The sequence below is a fragment of the Vidua chalybeata genome, chromosome 2 (assembly GCF_026979565.1).
Source record: "Vidua chalybeata isolate OUT-0048 chromosome 2, bVidCha1 merged haplotype, whole genome shotgun sequence".
NCBI classification, from domain to species: domain Eukaryota; kingdom Metazoa; phylum Chordata; class Aves; order Passeriformes; family Viduidae; genus Vidua; species Vidua chalybeata.
In genome coordinates this window covers 4949995-4972580 of record NC_071531.1, presented here as the reverse complement: position 1 = coordinate 4972580, position 22586 = coordinate 4949995, and the positions used below count along the sequence as shown (strand labels likewise).

The 22586-nt window shown below is 42.9% G+C and overlaps 1 protein-coding gene across 1 annotated transcript; it reads right to left on the bottom strand.

Moving 5' to 3' along the window:
- Positions 1–702: 702 nt before the first annotated feature.
- UBASH3A (ubiquitin associated and SH3 domain containing A) lies at positions 703–21339 on the bottom strand. The gene is made up of 14 exons (XM_053932851.1): positions 21227–21339; positions 17175–17228; positions 15642–15828; positions 13601–13799; positions 12740–12909; positions 10502–10710; positions 9663–9720; positions 7354–7462; positions 6191–6313; positions 5334–5426; positions 4185–4329; positions 2127–2245; positions 1535–1641; positions 703–840 (listed from the first exon to the last, which is right to left on the bottom strand). Exons 1-14 carry the CDS (start codon positions 21337–21339, stop codon positions 703–705), a joined length of 1824 nt encoding a protein of 607 aa, XP_053788826.1.
- Between the last annotated feature and the right edge of the window lie 1247 nt (positions 21340–22586).

Sequence of the window (22586 nt, the reverse complement as noted above, 5' to 3'; positions counted from 1 at the left end):
TCTTTGTCCCAGAAACAGTAAAGCAATTGGTTCATTTCCCTTCAAAAAGAAATAATTTAGACCCTTTGGCAATATATGTCACTTGAGAATTGCTGGATGAGGAGCTGATGTGATAGAAAATGGACTCCCTTCGTAGAAGAGGTGAATAAAGAGTCAGTCTGGTATTTGCACACACAGAACTGATGGAGTGAACAGGAAATACAGTGGCTTTAGCTAGAGCTGGTCTCCTCTTCAGGTAGGAGTTGACTTTTTTCAGTCCCAGTCTTTCTGTTGTTGAAAATACCCAAGTGACTAAAGAAGGAAAAAAAAAAAAAAAAGGGAATTCTTGCTGGATGTAGTTCAGTTTTAAAAATACAGCATTGTTTACTTCAGTGCCTCTTGGAGTGGAGTTTATAATCAAGTAGTTAAATATCCATATTTATTAAATGTTTTTATGCTGAGGAAAGGTTAAAAGGTGCTTTCCTTACCACCACCAGAAGTGTTATTTCTCAGTTGAACACCACTTCTTAAGTTCATTCTTCTCAGTCACCAAAATAAAAACAAAATCCAGGCACCAAACTCGGAAGTGTTTTTCTGTGCTTTGACAGATCAGAGAGGGCATTTCCCACCCTCTATGTGTCTTCTGGATGAATCGCTGGACTGTGATGAACCATAACCTGCCTTTGGCTCCTTTTTGAGAACTGCAAAGGCAGAGATGACCTTTTAATCTTCCATGATAGTATTTCTCCAGTTAAATGCTGCGTTTGCTCCGTGAGTCAATGTCTTCACTGGTGGGTTGACCATCTGCCATTTGTTCTCCTCTTTCTGTTCTTCGCAGAAACACATGCCCAGGGAAGGGATCTGAGAAGGAAGTTACCAGCAGGGTCATTGCTTTGACTTGAAGGAGGGGCTTTGCTACAGAAAAGAGCAGCCCCTGATATTCTGTCACTTCTGAAATGAACTAAAACCAGGCTGGAAGCCTGAGGGGTGAAAGCTGAACTTGTGTCACCACCCCACATTCATACCTGGGCAAGCTGCTCCTCTGCCTCACCCTCCCCCACAGTAAAGAATTTCTTCCTAGTATCCAATCTAAACCTACTCTCTGTCAGTTTGAAGCCATTGCCCATTGTCCTGCAACTCCAGGCTCTTGTGAAGTTTCTCTCCATCTTTCTTGTAGGCTCCCTTCCCTACTGGAAGGCTGCAATTAGGTCACCCCAAAGCCTTCTTTTCCCACTTTGAAAGGAAGGAGATTAGCTCCAAGTGGAGAGGTTTCTAAATGTGCATCTTGTATGTAGGTGTTACGTGGCATTGACTTTCCAGATGAAAATCTTCTCCAAAGACTTAACTGCCAGTCACAAACATAGCCCCCAGAATAAAATCCTTCTCTTTACCTCCAGTGCTTTGCTAAAACTGTGTGAGGCTCCCTTTGGAACGAGAGAGCTGACGTCACTGGTGCTGGCATGCTGTTACACATGTCTTGCTGCATAGGTAGTCTCATTATTAAAAACATATAGAAACAACCCAAAGGCTTCCTGATGGAATAAAATTCTCTTACCTTCTGCACCATCTGGGCAAAGTCTCTGCTGTCTCTGCTGGGGAGCCCTGTGAGCGCTCGGGTGAGAGGTGCCAAGGAGGAGCCGTGGCCCACGATGAGGATGACGCCTGGCACAGCAGGAAAAGCAAAGGACTGTGGTAAGGGAGCTGCAGCACTGCCACAGATGGAGATGAGGTGGTTTGGGGCTGTTCATCTTTGTAGACCTTTTTGACAATGTGGCAGAGCGTGTTGTGATGGGCAGAAAATATCTGGTGTGTTGAGCATGCCAGCTACTGAGAGAAGGCATTTGCTGGGAAAGAGAAAAAAGCTTTCCAGAAAAGCATATTATCTTTTGCTGAGCTCCATCCTGATGTAGAAAGATGAAGAAAAGCATATACTTTTGCAATGTTAGTACTCTACTGTCTCAGTTTTATTTTACTTTTTTTCATTTCTATTCCATAAATTGCATTTATGTTACTTCAGTGTAGCCCAGGACAAGCACTGAGTCACCTTAAGCTCTGTGCAGTGCCAACAGCTCACATTAAATGTGTTTCTGCTGGCAAATCTCTGCCAGTTCCTGTTACTGCAAGGGTCTGACAGAATATTTAAAGACCTGAAACTCTACCTTTGCAGGGGCAGGCACTGATGATGTGTTTTATAACCGCAGAGCTTCTGTTGACATAATCTTCATAACTTTCTGATGGCACCAGAGAAGAGAGTGGGAAGTTACCCCTGACAATAAAATCACAAATATATGTTAATCTAGATGAAAACACTCTTAGCAGCATTGAATGACTACACCAGAGAAAAGGCACTTAGTTAAAAGGTTTATCTACTGGCTTGGCTGACACACTGTTACCTCTGCTTGTCTGAAGCATTAGCTTCTCTCTGAGAAATTTCCATTAAATTTCATGGATAAGTCTCATAGCTCATAAAGCACCAGATGCAGGGAAAACCAGGCTTCAATAAAACTTGAAGTTCACAGTGAAGATTATTTAAAGCAGGATTTGTGCCTAAGAAAAGCTTTGAGAAATTCTGCCAGCAAGGACCACTGCCCAGACATGAGCTGCAGAGCTGCCTGGGTCTTCCAACCCTGACTGAGTTCAAACAGAGGAGAGACAATAATGATGTGAATGCTTGCAAGATTTGGTACCTCAGCATTAATCTCCTCAATAAAGCAAGTAAATAAAAATCTACAATGAATGAGGCTTATCTGCATTGCTGGCCAAATGAATAGTAAAGACTTTCACTGCTAGATTTTTAAAAAAAGGTGTTTCCAGGGACAGTAATCACAATGCATTACTCCAAAGTATCTAAGCACTTCTGCTGAGACCAGGCATTCTTCTTTCTTTTATATACCAAGGCTTTCCAGGCACCAAAAAAAAACTAAGAGCCAGACCTTCACACTGCTGTGAATCAGGGCAGCCTCAGAGGTCTGGTGGGGCTTGGGTGATGGACAGCTTTTGCAGTGGTTGAATTGGTAAAACCAGACCCTGCTGTCCCACAAGCTCAGTAGTAGAGTGAACCTTGGCAATGAATTTTCTTGTGCTGATGCTTAATTTTGTATCTGGTTTTTACTGATACCCTTTGCTGGTGATTCTTTAAGTGATCTCAAACACTCATTTATAACACCTAGCACCCAAGGATTTTTTTAGCCCTGCAACTGATGGGAAGAAACTGGCATTCTATGTGCAAGTTTATAGTTCATCCACCCTGGAACTGAGTGAGCTATGAGGGGCCTAAACACTGTAGTTAACATTGCCTTAGAGATTCCCCTCTGAACCTCCCACTGCTGTGCATTTGCACAGTTTCTTTTGAGGCAAGTGATTTTGTACCAAAAAACCCCTAGAGAATACAGTCTGTTACCAGAAAGACTTGTGCTCCAAAAAAAAGGATTTTGGAGACTTTATGCAGTCTCAAACAAAGATATATCTTTGGCTGTAAGGGATGTGTTAATACATGAGATGTTTCCTTTCCCCCTTTCTTGAATACATGGGAAATCCCAGAGACAGCTGAGTAATTTCCTGGATCTGGCTGTGCACTGCAAACACTGAGCAGCCTGGTTTGTGACCAAGATGAGGAGTTAGTCTGAATTGGAGGTTTATCATTTCCTGCCAGGCTGTGGTTTGCAAGCGCTCAGAAAAGGCATCGACCCTCACCCCACCAAGATATGAGGGCTCCAAAAAGTCCTTTCTGAGCACAGTATTAATCTTTGAGCAACTTAAAATGATGCCAGAAACATCAGTTAAAGTGAAATGCTCTTATCTTGCCTGTCTTCAAAACTTCCTGCTGCTGCCCTGCAGACCCTCAGCCAAGGGCTGACTGACCTTATATAATGTCACATTTCTTTGTCACTGAAAATCAGGTTATTCTTCACATTTCCAAAGTGTTTTTCACATGAACCAAAGGTAAAAGCAAAGCTCCTGGGACCTGACATTAATGCCCATAATGTCAAGGCAACACCAGAGGAGAGCTGGTGCTACGCACAAGACATTTGTGCTAGTGCACCCATGTGCTTGGTGACAGCATAGCTTATTTTTATATCCTATTTTGATCTGAATTTGATCAGAATCACCCCATCTTTGCAGTGTTTGTAATGATTTGTGACACATAAAAAGACAAGATAGCTCAGGAAAAAACCCCACAGCTTTATCAGACACAGAGCAATTACCTGTAACTTGTATCTATGTCGTAAGATGCCTCCACCAGTTCTGCCACAGTCATGAAGTTAGGGATTGCTCTGCTTGCTTCCCACTTGGTCCATTCAAACAGTCCTGGTTCCACCCTGATTCTGACTTTTTGATTTAATTTAAGCCCTGCAAGAACAAGAAATAGATCTTAGGAGAAAGGTACACTCAAAGTGCTACATTCAGGCTATACATTCTGCCTTGTTTGCTGTTGTACTTTCATTACTGAAAATGAATTACTTATTATCAACCAATTAATTAATGGAAGCCACCATTATATTCTTGTATGACTAACATAAAGGGACTGCAAATTATTATCATCATTATCATGATCATAATTTTTGAAGCTCTCTTGTGATGCTCTGCTAGAAGGAAAAAAACTCAGTTTTGCAATGTTGCAATCTGAATAAACTTCAGACAGGAAATATTTTTACCATTTTTAAATAGCATTTTGCTCTGTGTTCCTCAGTGGGGCAGTAAATTGTCCAAATTGTCCAGTATTAGAAATGGAATTCTCTTGTCAAAAGAAACATTATTTTTTGAGTATTCTCAAGAGAGGTTACTGAGTGGCAGTGAATGCATTCTAATGTAAACATGGTAATGAACTGTGAACTTGCTGAAAGGAACAGAAGATGAAAAAAAGATGAGAGGGAGAGGAAAGGAAGATAAAGATGTTCTGCAATATGAAGGATTAAAATAGTTTGGTTCACAAAAGGAATCATGGAAGCAGTCTTCCCTGATTCACATTCAGATCCTTCAGAGCACTGGAAACATCTAATACTTGGGTCAAAATATTTTCTGGAAGAGGTGGCAGTGGTGATTTGATGAGCAACTACTAATGTTGAATTCCAGCAGATATGAAACACCTCAGTTTCACATAACATTAGATTCCATTCTAACTAGGAAGACCCAGAGTTACTGTGATATATCCCACAGAATGCACATACACCAGGAGGTTTGTTGCTGCCTGCATTACCAGCAGTCAAAACCACTTTGTCTTGCCTGCTTAAAGAAAACCACAAACAACCACAAAGTTGTGCATCTTCCTAATTGCTCATGTCAAATGCTTCACAGAAGTTTGGTGGGGATGTTTGCAGTGTGGCAGAAGCACCTGGCAGGTTTTGCTGCCTTACCCTGCAGTATGTGCTGAGCTGTCTGCACGCAGCGCAGGGCAGGGGACGAGTACACGTAGCTGACTGTCACCTCCTGGTCCAGCAGAGCTTCCCCTGATGGCAACAGCAAAGTGAGAAATTACTACAAAACACTTTCTGCAAAAAAAAAAAAAACCAAAAAAAAAAAAAACCCTCAGAGCTTTGCAATTGCATCAACATGGGATATACTGACAGTCCCTTTCTATTAATTTTCTTCCCACTATCTGCTGATTGAGCTCATTAGAAAGCTCATTCTGGTGGAAACATCAATTCTAAAATGATGTTGCAAAGATAATTACTGGAGATTCACCCCAAATCTGCAAACAGCAGTTATAGGCATGTGGCTGTCTCCATATATCTGAGCCATCAGAGACAAGCAATTGCAGCAGACCAGCACTGTCACAGTCATGCATCTTGCTCAGGGAGCACAACCAACTTCATCTGGAGAGTGAATTGAGTCAGCCTAGCCCACACCACCCATCCTCCTGCAGCAAGGTGACCACACTCTGCTGACCATGGAGCTGTTTCCTCTGGCCAGCCCCTGCACTCCTCACTGTCCACTCAGGGACAACTGCATAAGACATTCATCCCTTGCAGACAAGCAGCAGGGCACAGGCTTCTTCCAGGACCTGGCAGAGGGGGTCTCAAAGACAAATAACCAGCTGTGTTCTCTGTTTTACTATTTAAGAAGATCTTGCAGTGGTTGCCCACAGAGAATTGTGGCCACAGTGAGTGCTGGCAGGAAATTTTTCTGCTGCAAGGCCAGCATGAGCTTTGGCAGATGATGACAAGCTGCTTCCCAAACCCTTACATTTGCAGGAGGACAATATCCAGCTTACCTGTAAGCCTTGACTGGAAAATACCACAGCAAGATAAAGGAGGATCACATTCAAACTGCTTCATGCTGTCTTTCTGCCTTGGCAGGGAGGAGGGAAAGTTCAGATCTGCTCTGTAGTATTTCCCTGAAACAAGGCAGGACATTTTGCTGTGGCACAAGGGAGGCAGCAGCTGTGTTATGTTTGTTTTACAGACAGTCAGTGTCTCACTGATGAAAAACAGCCAGTGCTATTACCTTAAAGGGGTCATGTTTTAAGGTCACAACAATGGCTTGGGAAATAATCTGTCCTAAGAGAACAGCTCCTCTTCTTCAAAGCTCAGAAGGAGCAAATGGGGAGGAGGAGGGAAAGAATAGGAAATCAGAAGAATTTGGCTTTGTGGGACTCAAGAGAAACAAAAATCGACTCCCTATCTATATTCTTTTACAGTTGCCAAAATGACCAAAAAAAAAAAACCATTTCCACTGAATGAAAATGAAACCAATGCATTGATTATGCAGCTATATGTTACCACTCTCCTTATCTGCTGTGAATTCCGTGCACTAAACATGGGGAATCTCCAGCATAGCAAGGCAGGCTTTCAGCATAAAGCTCTCACTTGTGAACTTCCACCTTCTTGTTCCCCTCCTTCCTCCTGACACACATTTCCCAGTTTTGGGTCAGTTTTCTTCACCTGAAAACATACCTTTTTCTTTTAATTTTTGAGGGAGAGAGAGGAAATTCAGATTTTAATTTATGTCAGTGCTGACATTTCATTTCCACTACAGATTCCCCAGGCTGGACTAGTGATGTAGTGTGACTGATCAAGAGCCTGTGATTCTGACTCAGGCCCAGAAAGGTGGAGGGGTCTGACAACCATCACCTCATGTAATGAGAGGTGATGAGGGTGCTCCTGGGATTTGTTCATGTACCAGTGAGCCACGCTTCCATCAGCAGCACAAGAGCTTTGTTTATCTGCAGAATTTAGGGAGCATAAACATGAAGGACTTTAGGACATTGTGACCTGGTTATGTGCAGGTTGAAGCAGTGCTGGGCCTTGCTTGCACTGTTACCACTCCTCTGTGCCAGCGTTGACATTTACACAAAGATTGATTCTCTTCTACCCATTACTGGGGTTAATTTGGTTTGGTCCTGGTTTTTGAAGATCTCCCTGTTACCTTACTCACCATCTGCAGTCAGGCACTGCTGAAGCCAAGATTTGCCAAAGACCTGATCCAGTCTTTCCCCGTGGCACATCACCAGCACCCCTCTCCTCAGGGCAGTGTTCTGAGACAGCTGGGAAAAGGGAGTTTCATAAGGATGTTACCTACAGGAACCTGCAGGAAAAACCTGGATTCCTGGAGAAGAGACAGCATAACAGATGCCTGTCCTTAGGACAGTGACAAGCCTGACTGGTTCTCCATTGAAGGCAAATGAAAGAGAATCATAAAATCATTAAGGCTGGAAAAGCCCTTCGGGGTTATTGAGTCCAGCCTTTGACTGACCAGCATGTTGTCAACTCAAGCACAGCACCAAGTGCCACATCCAGTTGTTTCTTGTACACTTCCAGGTTTGGTGACTCAACACCTCCCTGGGAAGTCTGTTCAATGCTTGACCATCCTTTCAGTGGAAATATTCTTCCTGATATCCAGCCTGAACCTTCCCTTGTGTGGCTTAAGGCCACTTCCTCTTGTCCTGTCAAAGGTCACATCCCTGACCCTCATGGGCTGCAGGTTTTAATTCTGTGTTAGCACAAGTGAAAGGCAGTGCTGGTAACAGATCTTTTAACCTCAGTGTGGGAAGGAATCATAACTTTAATTTATATCATATGGGTGATATAAACAAAACCCAGAAAATTAACTAAGATCTGAGTGGCAACGCCCTTTTCTACACCAGGACTAACAGCAAGCTTCTCCTTTTCCTAGTGAAAATACTACTTCTACATTTTCATAACTGTCTGGCCAAATCAACAGTGAACCCAGATCTCCTACAGGGCCACTTTTTTTACTTAGACTGCATGGAATTACAAATAAATTTGAAGTAGTTTGGGGTTAGTATACAATGAACATTAAATGCAACTGAGAAGAAGAAACAAGGAAAGGTTTTAAAACAGTGTTACTGCTGCAGCACTGAATTAAGTGCTCTGCATCTTCTGCAACAGAGAAGGGAACTCTTAAGAAGATGTTTGAGGTTGATATTCATGCATTCTGTTAAATACTTGCAGTTCTGCCATGAAACACCCATCAGCTGCCACAAGATCAGAGTATAGACCCAAGGTTTTGTGCTCTTTCTCTTCTCCTTGAGAGTAACCCAGAGGCCAGGGAAACTCTAGACTGGAGATGTGCCCTTCTGCAAAACACATTTCTCAGGCCAAGCCTTGGCTCTGCCACAGATCTGACCTGCATAAGAGAGGCCAAGAGCCAGAGGAAGGATGTGTGACTTGTTCAGAAAGTTCTTGCAGTCATATACATGGTGTCCTGGAGGCCCCAGGATGGAAGTTCCCTCAAGGTGCCCTCAGTTTCTCTGATGTTAGCACAGACCAGCCCGGAGTTATTGCCCAGCACAGCAGGAAGAGAGGCTGTGGGGCCAGCAAGCTAAAGGGGTTTCTGAGGCACGCTGAAAATGAATTTTGGCATCTCTGACAGAGCCAAAAAGGCAAAGCAGGTGCAAAATGTGCTGTAGGAAAAAAATCAGAGCTCTTATTTGTTTTGCTCTTCCTACCAGAAGACCAGTGGACACGGGAAAAAATGATACCTGTAGATTCTGGACCTGGGTGAAAAATGTGATCCTACCAGTGCTGTTAACCACTCCAGCTAGCTGTTCTGTGCAGTTATCTGCACTAGCTACTTATCTAAAAATAAGGAAGAAAACTGAACATTTAAATGTCATCTGGGGCCATGGAAGCCTCTAAGATGACATCCATAGAATCCAGACGTAAGAACAGCCGTGAACAGTGAGCCTAATTCTGATTTATTTACTCTGCCTGAAGCCATGTGGAAGTCAGGGGAGGTTGTGCCTGTGTCTCACCTGTCAGACTTGTCTCCATAGCCACTGAGGCTGTGCTCAGAGAAACCTGAGCAGAGAACTCTTGTGTTGTGCTATTATGACAGGAACAGGGAAAGATTTATGAAAGACAAGTGTGATAAACATCATATACATTACAGAAAAAGGTATGAGATATTATACAATACAGTATGAGTGTGTATATATATATATAAATGAGATATTATACAATACAGTATGAGTGTGTATATATATATAAAAAAATGTACAACATAATAAATAAAACGGTGTGTATAAATGTACAACAAAACATGAAAATATGAGGGAGGAAAAGGAAGATACGATTAAATTTACCAAATGCCATTAATTAATAGCATATCTGCCAAAGCACGTGGCAGAGATGAGAGATGGAATAAACGATTACCTGAGGAGAAAGAACATTGGTTACACTCCTTAACATACTGAGATTTTGGGCTTCCCCATTCAGCTTTACATTGGGTTCCTTTTCTGTTTTGGTGAAGGATCTTGAAGCTGTGTCAAAAATATATTCCCTATAGAAAAAGCAGAAGCAACATACACACACACACATGAACAGGCACACAAATAGAAGAGACTTTTGAGTCATGATGTTGTTTACAGGATCAGCAAGTCAGGATTCATGTTCAATACTTTTTGCCCACTTGCAATCCACCTCATAGCTTTGCTGTTCATTTAGAATATGCCCAATAAAAATGAGGTTAAAATATGAGAAACTGATGGTGTATATTGGGTGCAACCCTGCCAAAGTGGGACCTTCAAGCAGGAAATAACTACCTGATGGCCTCCTCCCTTTCTCTAAGACATCAAGAAGTGCACCAAAACTTCCCAGCTTAGAAAAATCAGCTCTAATCTACAAGTAGCATCAGCTGTGCTGCAGAATGTCAGCTGCAGAATGAAGTGCAGGAAGCCAACAGGTGCCTTCTGATGCAGGGCACATCAACAAGATAAGGGTGGTGCCAAGGTGGTGGAGCAACCTTTGTGTGGTTTCATTTCAAGCTAACTTTACAAACCCTTGAAATGAGAAAAAAAAGAAGAGAGCAGAGAGCCAGGCTGAAGGCTGAGCCTGCCCTGGCAGAAAGTGCTCTTTCAAAATTCATTAGGGCGTTCAGGTTCTTCAAGAGTGAACAGGGGTCATCCCTCGAGCAGCTGAACTTATGAACTCTGGGTGCCTGCAGAGTCCTGTCTCTTTTCTCTCAGATATCCCACCCAGACCCTCAGGATTCCCCCTCTGCCCACAGATCCCGGCAAGGAGGAACTGCCAAGGAAAGCCACACCCATGAAATCCCAAGTTACCTGTGCTTGACCCAGGTGTCTGACTCGTGGGCCTTCTCGGTGTAGTTCTCTGGGAGGAAGCCCCTGCAGCCGGTGCGGTGCGAGGTGCCGATCACCCAGCCCTCGCTCGCGTCGCTCTGCTGCCTCGGGTCCACGTAGATCAAATCCCCAGCGCTGATCATCAGCTCGTCAATGTTCTGGGGCTTGTACTGGAAGAGGGCCCTCAGCCTCTGTGGGGACACACAGCAGGCTCAGGGTGTTCCCCGTGCTGCAGCTGCTCAGGTGTGGGAGCCCAGGACATCCCTCTGGCTGCCCTGGCTGTCTCCAGATCCTGGCAGAGGGCTCAGAGACCTTGGCACAAAGTCAAAAACACCTGTGGCTTCCATTTTAGCCTGTGAAAAAAACTGCCAACTTTGTATGAGGAATTACAAGCCACAAGGGTTTGAGTAGTGTGGTAGTTGAATTAACACAGGGTGAAAAAGTAGAATTTTGGGGCTTTTTAGAATGTGATTCAAGGGGACAAGATGGAGGGACTTGGGCATGTCCTGACCTTCTTCTCCTTCTTCTTGCCCTCCGTGTCTTGCTGTGATGGTGACACTTTTCTATTGGTTTAAGGTAGAGACACACTGTCCAACATAAATGATAGATATTGGTACATTATTGTAAACACAGTACACGTAGTTTTTAGAATAAAATGTGAACACTGCCCTAGAGGGCAGACAGAATGCCATGGCCGACTTGCTAGATGGAGCTCAGCAGGTCAGAGAAAGAATGTTAGAAATAAGGAAAAATAAACAGCCTTGAGAAGCCGACCCTACGCATTCAGACTCCTTTGGCTGTGCAAACTGGGAAACAAAGACTTTTACATTCTTGGGGTCACCTTGATCTGCAGACCCCGAGACTCAGGGGATGTTTGTTCGCCTCTGCTGGACATAGAACCAGCTCTGTTTTCCACTCTGCAACCTGCTCCTTAGTGGCACGTTGGCAGAGGAAAAGTATGGGGATTTTGGAAAGAATTCGAGACGGGACCTCTGAGTTTTTTCAGATGATGTGATTTATTTTTCTTATCTTCTACATAGGTAGGAAGGGTGAGTTTGGCTCACATCTTCATTGCAAGGCTTAGAAGGTTGTAAGACCCCTAGTTACAAGACCTTTTAAGGATTTATTGACAATAAAACACTGCCAACAAGGATATTTATGTTTTTGACTCGATCCTTAAATATTTCATCTTATGGACCCATGCTACACTGTGGCTTTCTTAGCCAATCATGTTATGACACACAAACCTACAGTAAGGCATTCTAAACTTCTTGTTTACCTTTGTAACTACTTTTATTTTTTCTATATCTTAAACTCTAAAACTCTAAACTTTCCTCAATTCAACTTAACATGTCTCTGCTTTAAACTATAAATCCACATTCTTGCTTCTAGCACCTAAGTTTGGAAGCCTTTTCCAAAGTCTCAGATCAAATCCTGTGTTTAATTCTAAGCTTTGGCTTACAGGCCCAAAGTTCTGAGAATTCCCTGCATTTTGGATACCAACAGAAAAGGAAGACACTACCACACAATATGTGTAAAAATAGGCACTTGGTTTTCACAAAAATACTTTTTCCCCCCTCTAACTGATACAGACTTATTTGAAAGCAAACATAGATCTGACCTATTTTTGTGATTGCTTGCAGCTCTCCTGAGTGTGACTAAAATCCAACATGAGACTTGTGACAAACTGATTTACTGATCTGACAAAAAGCTGTTGAACATTCCATAATTTAAATTTGGAAATGAGAACTGAAAGAATGGTGACTGGTTTCAACTAAGAGTCTGCTAAGCAGAAAATCATCAGCGAGAACTGACACCTGCTCACAGCTGCAGTTCTCATCATGGCTGGAACAATCAAGAAAACGAATTTTGCTGAAGGGAATTTTGCTGCAAAACCGTAAACTGACAAATCCTAGAAAATATTAGAGGATCATGACTTCCTGTCTCTTATTTTCTCATGTCATAGTAAGATTAGGTTTTTTCCCTCTGGGATTTGGAATTAGACTTTGAGACATGCAGGTTGAGCAACCTACCAAAATAAAGGTATTATCTACCGATTCAGGAGTGCAGTTTTTCAGCCCAAAATGGCACTGGAAACAACCATGCTCTTTGAAACACTGTGCTGAGCAGGCAGAGATTTTCTTAAAGATGGAAAAGGCAAGATAACTGTAGCCAAGAAAATGAAAGGCTCAGGAAATGAAATAAATCTGATTCCAGTACCTGGTAATGCACAAAACGCATGTCCCGTGAATAGAGAGCAGCCACCCACTGGCAGGGCTCCCCTGGGTTAATGCATTTGGCCAGTTGTTCCAAAGTCTTCTGGTGGTGAGGATAAAACCTGTGAGCCAAGGTAAGGTGGAACTGCTTCAAGGAGGGCTTCACGTGGCAGTCTAGGGATGAAACAATCACATCACGACATAGGAACAAAGGTTGTTTAAAGCTCCTCTTGTTTTATCCTACACAATCTGCATGATGCAGGAAATATCATAGTAGCTAGTGGTAGAGTAGCTCTACTGAATAATGGTTTTGAAGGGTGTCATGGTTTTAATCACGCCAAAATAATTCACAAATGTAGACTGGATTTGCTTCCTGCTTCATCTGTGAGGAAAAGAAATGATCATGGTTGGATTTCCTCTCCCAGCCTGAGGTGTACTGAACTTATTTCTCCCAGACAAAGCTGTGGTGGGGCTGTGCCCTTTCAGTCTCCACTGGCGATGCTGTTTCCCTTGGAAAAGGTATTAGGCCCTATTCTTAGGGATGCAGCCAGGCCATCATAGTGCTACAGCACCATGAGGGTGGAGATCTGGGGAGTGTTATGTCCCTGCCCATCTTGGATATTCTGATCAATCACCTGCTGAGTTGCACACAGGATCATTTCAGCATCTAGGCGAAAGTGCTGTGTCTTCAAAGAATAAAACATGCTCCTCTGGCTACTCTGCTTGCAAATCTGTAGGAGCACAGGCTGTTTGCTGGCAGCAGAACATAATCTAATCTCCCCTGGAGACACAGGGAATGTTTTCAGTACCGTGGCTACGCATTTCTGCTACAACCCACCCGTTTTCCCTCTGGTGTTGGTCCTACCTGCCAGGGCCGAAGCCTCTGATGAGAATGCCACAGCAAACTCTTTGAGGACATTTGCCTGGCTGTCATCAATGAAGAAGCCAAGGTAGCTGGGAGATGCATGTAGTGTTAGGGAAATGGATGGTGGAAATCTCTGGGAAAATCTGTCACCAACTTGCTTTAAGATGTCATACAACAATTCCACTTTCTGGTCTTCACACTGAAAGAAAACAGAGGAGGAGCAGGCTTTACCCACCAGCTCACAGCCAGTGTTGTAGCTGCTGTCATACAGCACTGCCAGAAAACTGTGGGGCTATAAACTTCCTGAGAAACACAAAATACCTAGGAATTTGCCTGAAATTCCTGGCATTAAACCCAGCAGTATTTGGCAGTTGGATCAGCACAGTGTCCTGGCTCTATAACAGGAGATGGAACCTTCAACCCAAGGTATATCTAGATGGGTAGGAAAAAGCCAAAATATTTTACCATTTGTCAGGTGTGCATGAACCAGTCTGAAATGAGACAGGGATCATGATTTCCCTCTTCAGCTCTAAATAGGAATTTGTGTTATTGTTATCCTACAGTCCTTTACTGAGATGTGCAAGGTGAGGGTTGTAATGCAGTCATCTCTCCAGACAGGCCTTTAAACTTGATGCCTCCCAAGAGCATGGCATTCATTATAAATGAATGATTTCTATTCTGTATAATTGTGTTTAATGGTCACAGAGCACCACTCAGTATTTTGCAACAAAATACGCTTATTTTCACTGTCTCTACTTTTTGGCATGGTTGTGATGACCCACCCTCAGGGGGAAGGAAGCACTTAATGGTTTAACATAAAAGTATGATGAACAAAGTCATTTTTGTCCAGCTGCTGTAGCCCAAATTTGTTTCAGCACATCCCAGACACAGCTGATGTTCATGTGTTTCACCATCAACATGCTAAAACTGGATTCCAGGAGGCTCCAGAGTTTTTCCAGACCAGTCCAGTGCTGGACATCACAAAAGATTTCACAAAATCTTCAGCTTCAATAAAAAGAGTAAAATCTGGGACACGCCACCATAGCAGTGACCGGCTGATGGGGCTCTCTTGGGAAGGCAAAGCTTTTCCTGAGATTCCCACAGGCTTGTACCAAAGCTGTCTGCATCCTAGGATAACCCTGTCCCTGCTGCACAGCTGGCTGATGGCAGCCACTGCTGCCCTGGCTGGGAAGATTTATCATCCTAAATCCATGCAGCAATGGACACATGGAAGCCTGACAGCAACTGAACTGCACAGGGCTGTGGCAGGCACTTTCTTCTCTCTCTCAGGATTTTTTTCATAGAGGAGCACAAAGGAAAGAAACAGAAAACAATTGCTATTTCTGCTCCTTGTTTTTCGCATGTGGAATGTGTTTGGAGAATTGTTTACCTGGGGTGATTGCTTGATTGGATTCTGGTGAGAATTGTTTGAGCCTGATGGCCAATCAGATCCACCTGTGTCTGGACTCTTGTGAGAGGGTCACGAGTTGTGGGTTACTTAGATAAGGTAGTTAGAAAAGTAGGTTTGTAGTTTTAGTATCTTCCTTTATATAGTATATTAATGTATTATAGTACAGTTGTGATAAAGAATTCATTCAGCCTTCTGAACTGGAGTCAGACATCGTCATTTCTTTCCACCAGGTTCACCTGTGTTTACAATACAGGGCTGCTCTAGATGGATCTACCAAAATGGCACTGAAAACTTCTTTGAAATACTGTGCTGAGCAGGCAGAGGTTTTCTTAAGGATGGCAAAGGCAAGATGACTGTAGCCAAGAAAATGAAAGGCTCAGAAAATTAAATAAATCTGATTCCAGTACCAGCTGCCAGGTACCCCGAAACATCCCACCCAAACATTAACTGTGACTCAAACATTCAGCATCACTTGGGCATTAATCATCACTCAAACATTAAGCACCGTGCCTGGACCTGGGTCACGTCATTTGATCACCAACAAGTTCTGGTGTCAGACCACAGCAGGTGGCCCAGTTTCACCAAACACCACCCAGCTGAAATCCGACCCTTGCACTCTCCTTGCCTCACCGTGAAGAAGTCGCAGAGGGTGACGTGTGGGAAGACCTCGTGGGCTCTGTTCTTCCCGCACTGGCGCTTGCTGTCCCTCCAGAAGTCCTGCAGGCGGCTGTGCAGGCGGCCCCTGGGGCACAAGTAAAGGGCGTATTCCTGGGGGATTGGGTCATCCAGGGAGGGGTCGTTGCAGTGGGAATGCAGCCTGAAATCAAGAGCGTAACACTGAGGGTGAGGGTGTGCACGGCTCTGGTTTCCCGTGGCTGAAGGCCTCCATAGCAGAGATCACAAAAAGGAAATACAGTTTTATTATCTTCTTTCACATGAAAAGCTGAAGTAAATGTTCATTTTTCTCTCTGCAGCACTAAATAACAGAGGAATTTTTTTTTTTTGCCTATTTTTGACTGCTTTACATTTTATCATGTGCCTTTACTTCTGTCAGTGTCTGAAAATGAGAGAAAACAAAAAAAAACCTTTTTAGGGTTTGGGGTTTTTTCTCCCCCTTTTTCATGACTGGAAACAGAGAACTGGAGGAGGAAAAATGCAAGGGGTGGAACATGTTGAAGAATGACAAAATTAAAACCAGCTGAAGATTAAAAAAACACTCAAAATGCACCTCTTTATTCAGCCCTAAGAAAATCCAGCAAGACAAGTCAGAAACACGCAAGGAAAGGTCAGAAATGTATATGCCATGTGATGATATAATTTGCCACGTCTTTCACATGATGCACGTTTGTCTTTGCAGCTGTTGGATTGGGAATGGCTGTTGGGAAGTGTGGCAGCATCCCTGAAAAAAATATTTGGAAAGCATATGCCATTCTCAAATGCCTCCTCTGGCTTTTTACAAAAGAAAAGAAAACAGAAGAAAAAAGAAAAAAGCAACTGAACCAAGGAAAAAAAGGAAAAAAAAAAAAAAACAACAAAAGAAAACCCAAAAGAAAGTGCAAGGAAAGACTGTATTTAATGTGAGGGTTAATTAAAACAACAACAAAAAAATCAGTTGTCAGCACATGAATGACATATAAATACTCTGTGAGAGTCTTGGTAGAGAGGAAAAAACTTTGTGGCATTCAAAACTGAGAAGTTATTTAAATTGTAATAATGCTTCCCTTTGACCATCAGCCTTTCACCTTAATTTCTGATAGGCCTTTCTGTTCCCCTTCAGCTGTTGTTTCTGCACATGTTTCTAAGTGCAGTCATGGGTTTACAGAATTTTTCCCTGTTTCCTTGTTCCTTTCTCTCAGGAGGCTTAAAGCTGGGGAGAATTTTCTGACCAGACCAGCTGGTCCTGTGAACTGACTCATTGGTAAAAGTAGTTGCTTTTTTAAAATATACCTGGACCTTCTGCAAGTTACCTTGTGTCCCAGAATAAGTACAAATATAAATATTTCTCTCTCTGAGTGAAATAAATGAAAAAAAAAAAATCTCAATTTCAGCTTTGTGTTTTTTATGGCAGCTAACTTCAGTGACAGGATGAGCATGTCAACAAAAATCAAGGATTTTTAGGCAGGTTTAATGTGAAGGCACACCTTAGAAATCACAAGTACTTACCATTTTACTGCATCTTCTATTGTCTTTTGTCCAGTAGCAACCAAGGCTTTTTGCCTAGAAAAAGCACAAAATTGGTTCCTCAGAATTCCTGAAAGAAATCTTCTATGAAGTAAAGGCATTCAGTGACTTTGGTCATCAAGTCTATTTTTCAGTACAGGCAGGACCTTTAGCAAGACAGTTTTTCCTAGCAAATGTTATTGTTCTTGAAGCCTTCCAGATAGCTTTTTTCTCACTGCAGGTCTTTAATTCCTGGAAGACTGGTAACCTGTCCTCCCCATGAGATGCCTTCCTTTGTGTTCTGGAGGTGTTTCCTTAGCAGCCTTACTGACTATATGAATTTCCTTGGGCTTAGATAAACCATCCATCCAAGCACTGTAAGAACAGGATTTTCTTGGTTCATAGCAAAAAGGGTCTGATTCAAGATGCCAGGGCCAAGCCCATACATTAAAACTAAGCAAAATATGCTTATATTGGGGTTTGGAATCTGGACTGAGGACACCCAGAGCCAGCAGACAGCCAGATCTAAACCAGCAGCTCAGTCCAAGGTAAGGGACAAAATCTCTCATTTCTCTCTGCTAATGCAACTTCCGTTCTCTGCGGTAGGATTTGATTCACATTTCCTTTTCTAACTTGGGCTTTCAAAAAGCCAGCTACGTGTTTCACATGAGCAAATCCTTGTGCCTGAATACTGGGTGATGGGTGAAGGATTACAGTGTTCAAGCAGCAGCTGCACTCATGAACCTCTGAAATGTACCTACAAACTTCTCAGAAGAAACATGAAGGGCATGTAGAGACAGAGGACACTGAAAAAAAAAACTACTGAATTTCTTGGCATCTGCTGATGTTTTTCCTTCTCTTTTGAGGCCATCTTTTCTGGCCACTGGCTCCTGAGGGCATTGAGTTGTGTTGTCTCCTCCCATTTTTGTTCTTCATCCATCCCTGTGACAACATCACACATCAGCAGTGTGTGCACTGAGCTGCAAGACTCAGGCTCATCCTTGTGTTCCCTCCCAGCCTTCTGTCCTCTCTTCAGTGTAAAAACTACACTTGGGCTTGTTAATAACATTTCTATGCAGCCATTGCTGGCTCTTCAGTGGGGGTCAACAGGACAAACATGAGCCTTTCCACTCAAACGTTACCTTCTACCTCTCTTCTCCATAAAGTAAATCAGCCCCCATGGCCAGATCAATGCACAACCACGAGGTCTGAAGCCAGTCCTTGCCCTGTGTGACTGAATACTGTACATTTCCTTTCTGTGCCCCAGCTGAGCCCTCCTGTCCCTCTCCTCACTCAGCTTTTCCTGCTGTGCTGTCAGATTAAGCCCTTTTCTGACCCAGAGATGGGGCAACTGAGAGGCATTTTAAAAGATTTTATTCCATTTTCAGTCTCATGTGAAGGGTGAGACCATACAGATGTTATAATTTATGCCAAGTATTTCCTAATTACAATACACTATAAGTGTTTCTTGGCTTATCAGCTTTTGCCACACCATGCTGTAGATGCCCTAAAACCAATAATCTAAAATTACCCCTCAGGGGTCCCACTACAACGCACCTTTCATAGTTCTATTTCTCTAAAATATCTAGACTTATTTGCAAGGCCATCCTTTGAAACTTGTTTCTAGCTCCATTTCTCTCTCAACAATGTCTGTCCTATTCCATGGCATGCCTAAGTCAGCGTTTCTTATCTCAAGCTTCGCACAGAGATGCACACTGTGTGAACCTTCTGTCAGGCTTTGAGAATTCTCTACAAATCCATTTCCCACACTGTGCCTTGTGGAAGTGTCAGTGGCAATGATGCCAGGTCCAGAAGCACTCATTGCACCTCCAGGGGAGTGTTTTACCACTTCATGCCATGCTGCTCTCCCACCTGGGCACAAGCTCTGTGCAAACAGCTCTGAAGCTAAAACCAAGATTGGCTTCAGCTTTTCTTTACCATGGGGCCTTCAAAATTAAATGTAATAAGACAAGGGAGACCTGAGGCCATGAACTGCCATCCTGCTCAGTTCCATCTCGTTGCTCCTTTCCAAACCTGTCCCACATTTTCTCTCGTCACATGTTGGCTGTAGGATGGTTTCCAGCAAGGTTTATAGAGCCCTTAGCACTAGGGGTGTGACTAATCCTACACTTACAAGATGAGAAGTGAATATTGAAAAATAATGCAAAGAATAAGTTCTGCATGTACCAATTTCTTTCAGATAGAGAGAAGAATAAACCATTGAGAATCTGTAATGAAAGTAGATTAAAAATGCATCTACAGTGAGAATAAGCTGGCTCTTCCCTAAAACAGAAACTGCTGGCAGAGTTTCTTGCGGAAAATTTTTGATCTTAGGCTAGACTTGACCCTCACATATTCGAGTTTTGTTCATTGGGGAAATGCTGCTTTGGCCTGTTGGTTATACATTATTGAAAATTTTGTAATATTTCTACACCTCATATTTCTCAGGCCAGGACATCTCAAAAGAAACTTTTCAGTACTTTCATTCATGGTTTAATTGAGGGACAACGGAGACAGCTGAAAGTTTTTTTTTAAAAAGCAATCAAAACTTTGAAGGTCTTAAGGTCAATAATAGGAAATAAAGCTTTTTTAAATTGCTTTTTGATATTTTGTTATCTTACATCAATTTGCACAGTATTTCTGCTGCTGCTTCTTAATTTTGAACTGGGAAGCACAAAGTCATCTCAGTAACAGCATTTGAAGGGGACTGGAAAAGCATCACATAGAAAAAAAATCAAAAAGTAGCAATTACTTTGAGCTGACTGAAGTTACAGTATTAATAGAGAAATTATGAGCCATATTTTCAGCTAAAATTCCATTGTGCATCACTGGGAACAAGGGACTCACAGTCCCCTTGTGAGCTGTGCCCATCGTGTCTGATACTGATCGCTACCACAGCTGTTCCCAAAAAACAACACAGCACTTACAAATGGAACCTCTTCCACTCAATTTTCAGTCAAAAGGTAGAGAGATTTAGCTCTTCTTTCTAAAATATTTTTATGAGGGGTTCTTTGATATTTAAATAATAAGATCTATTCTTTGAACAGTTTGAACCATTCAGAAATTGAAAAATCCTCCCCAAAACTTGCTGTCCAACATGAGAGATGTTTGGGGGAGGAATGACCTGCACTTTCTTTTGCATTGATTTGTTTACCTGTCACCAGTTATTCTCTCATCCATTGGAGTTGCCAAGAATAGAGCCATGATTTTTGGAACAAGATCCTCATTCAAGACAGGAAGAAAAATTGACAGACTTAAGGGGCATCTTAAGGAGAAAAAACCAGTTTCCAGTGACACCAACCAGCAGGAGATTTTTGCCAGGTCTGAAAAAAACTTTGGCTAGAAATTACACCCATGTTTAATTCCCTTATAAGAAGAGTAATAAGCAGAAAAAAATGAAAGAGGATGTATTCCAAGAGCAAACTATGGTCAACTCCTCAACTCATTGAGAAGCCTCTCAAAAGTCAGGATTTGGAAGGGTGTGTGTCTTTAGATTTACACAGTATTTTAAAATATTGGATATTGAGCAGATTGGTTTTGCTGTGTGGGCAATACACACTATATATGAAAATATATCTCATATATTATACTATAGATTTAGATTTACACAGTATTTTAGATTTACACAGTATTTTAAAATATTGGACATCAAGCAGATTGGTTTTACTGTGTGGCCAATACATACTATATGTGAAAATATATATATGAGAATATATCTCATATATCATACTACAGATTTAGATTTACACAGTATTTTAGATTTACACAGTATTTTAAAATGTTGGACATCGAGCAGATTGGTTTTGCTGTGTGAGCAATATACACTATCTATGAGAATATATAAATGAGAATATATCTCATATATCATACTATATATGAGAATTTCATATATGAAATTCAGAGCAAGGTCTGATCCCTGCACGGGGACATCACCCCCAGGAGCAGCACAATCTCCTGATCTCAAAAACCAGGCTGCCTGTATTGGGATTTTATGACAAACACCTCATATCTTAAATAGATCTCCCTGTGCAAGGGCAGCTGAGCACGCTACTCACGCGATATGAGCCGGGAATCCTTTGGCCAGGAGAGGCTCGAGGAGGGCAGAGGTGCTCCTGCCCCGGGGCTTGTTGGACACCTTTGCGTACAGCTGTGCCTCAGCCACCGCCATCTCCTCCGTGTCCTCCCCTCTCCGTGTGCTCACAGCGCTGACACAAACTGGGAGGTGGGAGGAGGGTGTGAAGGAGGGAGGGAGGGAGCCAGAAAATGAAACAGAGAGAGAGGCAGATAAAATGAAAAAAAAACCCAAAACCCCAACCTTACACCCCTTGTGATCTTTTCTGACAAAACCTGACATCCTGTTTTCATAGAATCTGCGCCTCTGAATTTTTGTCATAGGGTGGCTGAAAAAGCAAAAGCTTTTCCTATCTGCCCTGGCAGAACAAGATGAGGAGCCCAAATGCAAACACCACAGTCAGAGTGAGCTTGCTGAAGGAGCTGAGGTGGAATCTTTTAGCTTTTCACTATAAACTGTCTCCTGAAAGCCACGAAATCCACCTGAGCTGCAACTGCACCGGGGGGAACAAGCGGGGCTGTCCTTCAGTGTGTAGGAAGTTATCTGGAGGCCAAAACTTTCCTGTTGGGCTCAGTTCTTAAGTGCTCCTGCCCATATCTTATGTGGCTCCTGCTTTGGTCTTCTCAGCCAAAGGCAATGAGCAACCAAACTGTGGAATATTAAACCCAATTTCACATCACACCCTGAGGCTGAGCTTGGAGCAGCTCAGGGTGGAAGCAGGGAGAAGAATTTGTCCTTTCCAGTGGTGCCAGTCCCACTGTGGGAGCCTTTGCAGAGCTGCCTTGGCTGGTCCCCAGCCTTTCCAGCATGGCCAGAGTGGGTGAATTGGTTGGAGACAGTTTTTTTCTGTCCTCATTGCAGGTCTCAGTGTTCCCTCTGGAGGACAGGACACCTCACCCCATGGGCTGAAAAGATCACCTGGACTGCTGGTCACCTGAAATGAGCCCTCATGTTTTCCCCACTTTGGCTGAAGTTCCCCTTGGGACACCTGGCCAGCTTGAGCTCATTCTCCAGCCATTTGGAGAACCTTCAGAACTATCTGAAGCCTGGTGGGGAGAGCATCTCCATTTCCAGGGAAAGCTGCTTAAAGAGTGACACAAGAGATGATGAAGGATTCTTGATGTCATGGCTGAAGTTAATAGGATCATGAGGTGGTGTCCTCTCCTTTGGAAGTGCCAGTCTCCATCGTGCACAGAAATGGGACTGAAGAGCTTATCTCATCTCAGCCATATTCCAGGGACATGGAAAACTTTCATTTCCTCCCTGGCCTCGTGGAGTGTAAGTTGTTACACTTATACTCCTGTGGCTTTTTGTATCATCCTTCCTTCTCCTTCCTTCTTCAA

Coding starts and splice junctions, on each gene's coding strand:
- UBASH3A (XM_053932851.1), bottom strand. CDS start 21,339: ATGGCGGTGGCTGAGGCACAGCTGTACGCAAAGGTGTCCAACAAGCCC. Junction 6,314..7,353: donor GCAGTGCCTGACTGCAGATG/GTGAGTAAGGTA, acceptor GCCTTGTTTCAG/GGAAATACTACAGAGCAGAT. Junction 5,427..6,190: donor TTTCCAGTCAAGGCTTACAG/GTAAGCTGGATA, acceptor TGTTGCCATCAG/GGGAAGCTCTGCTGGACCAG.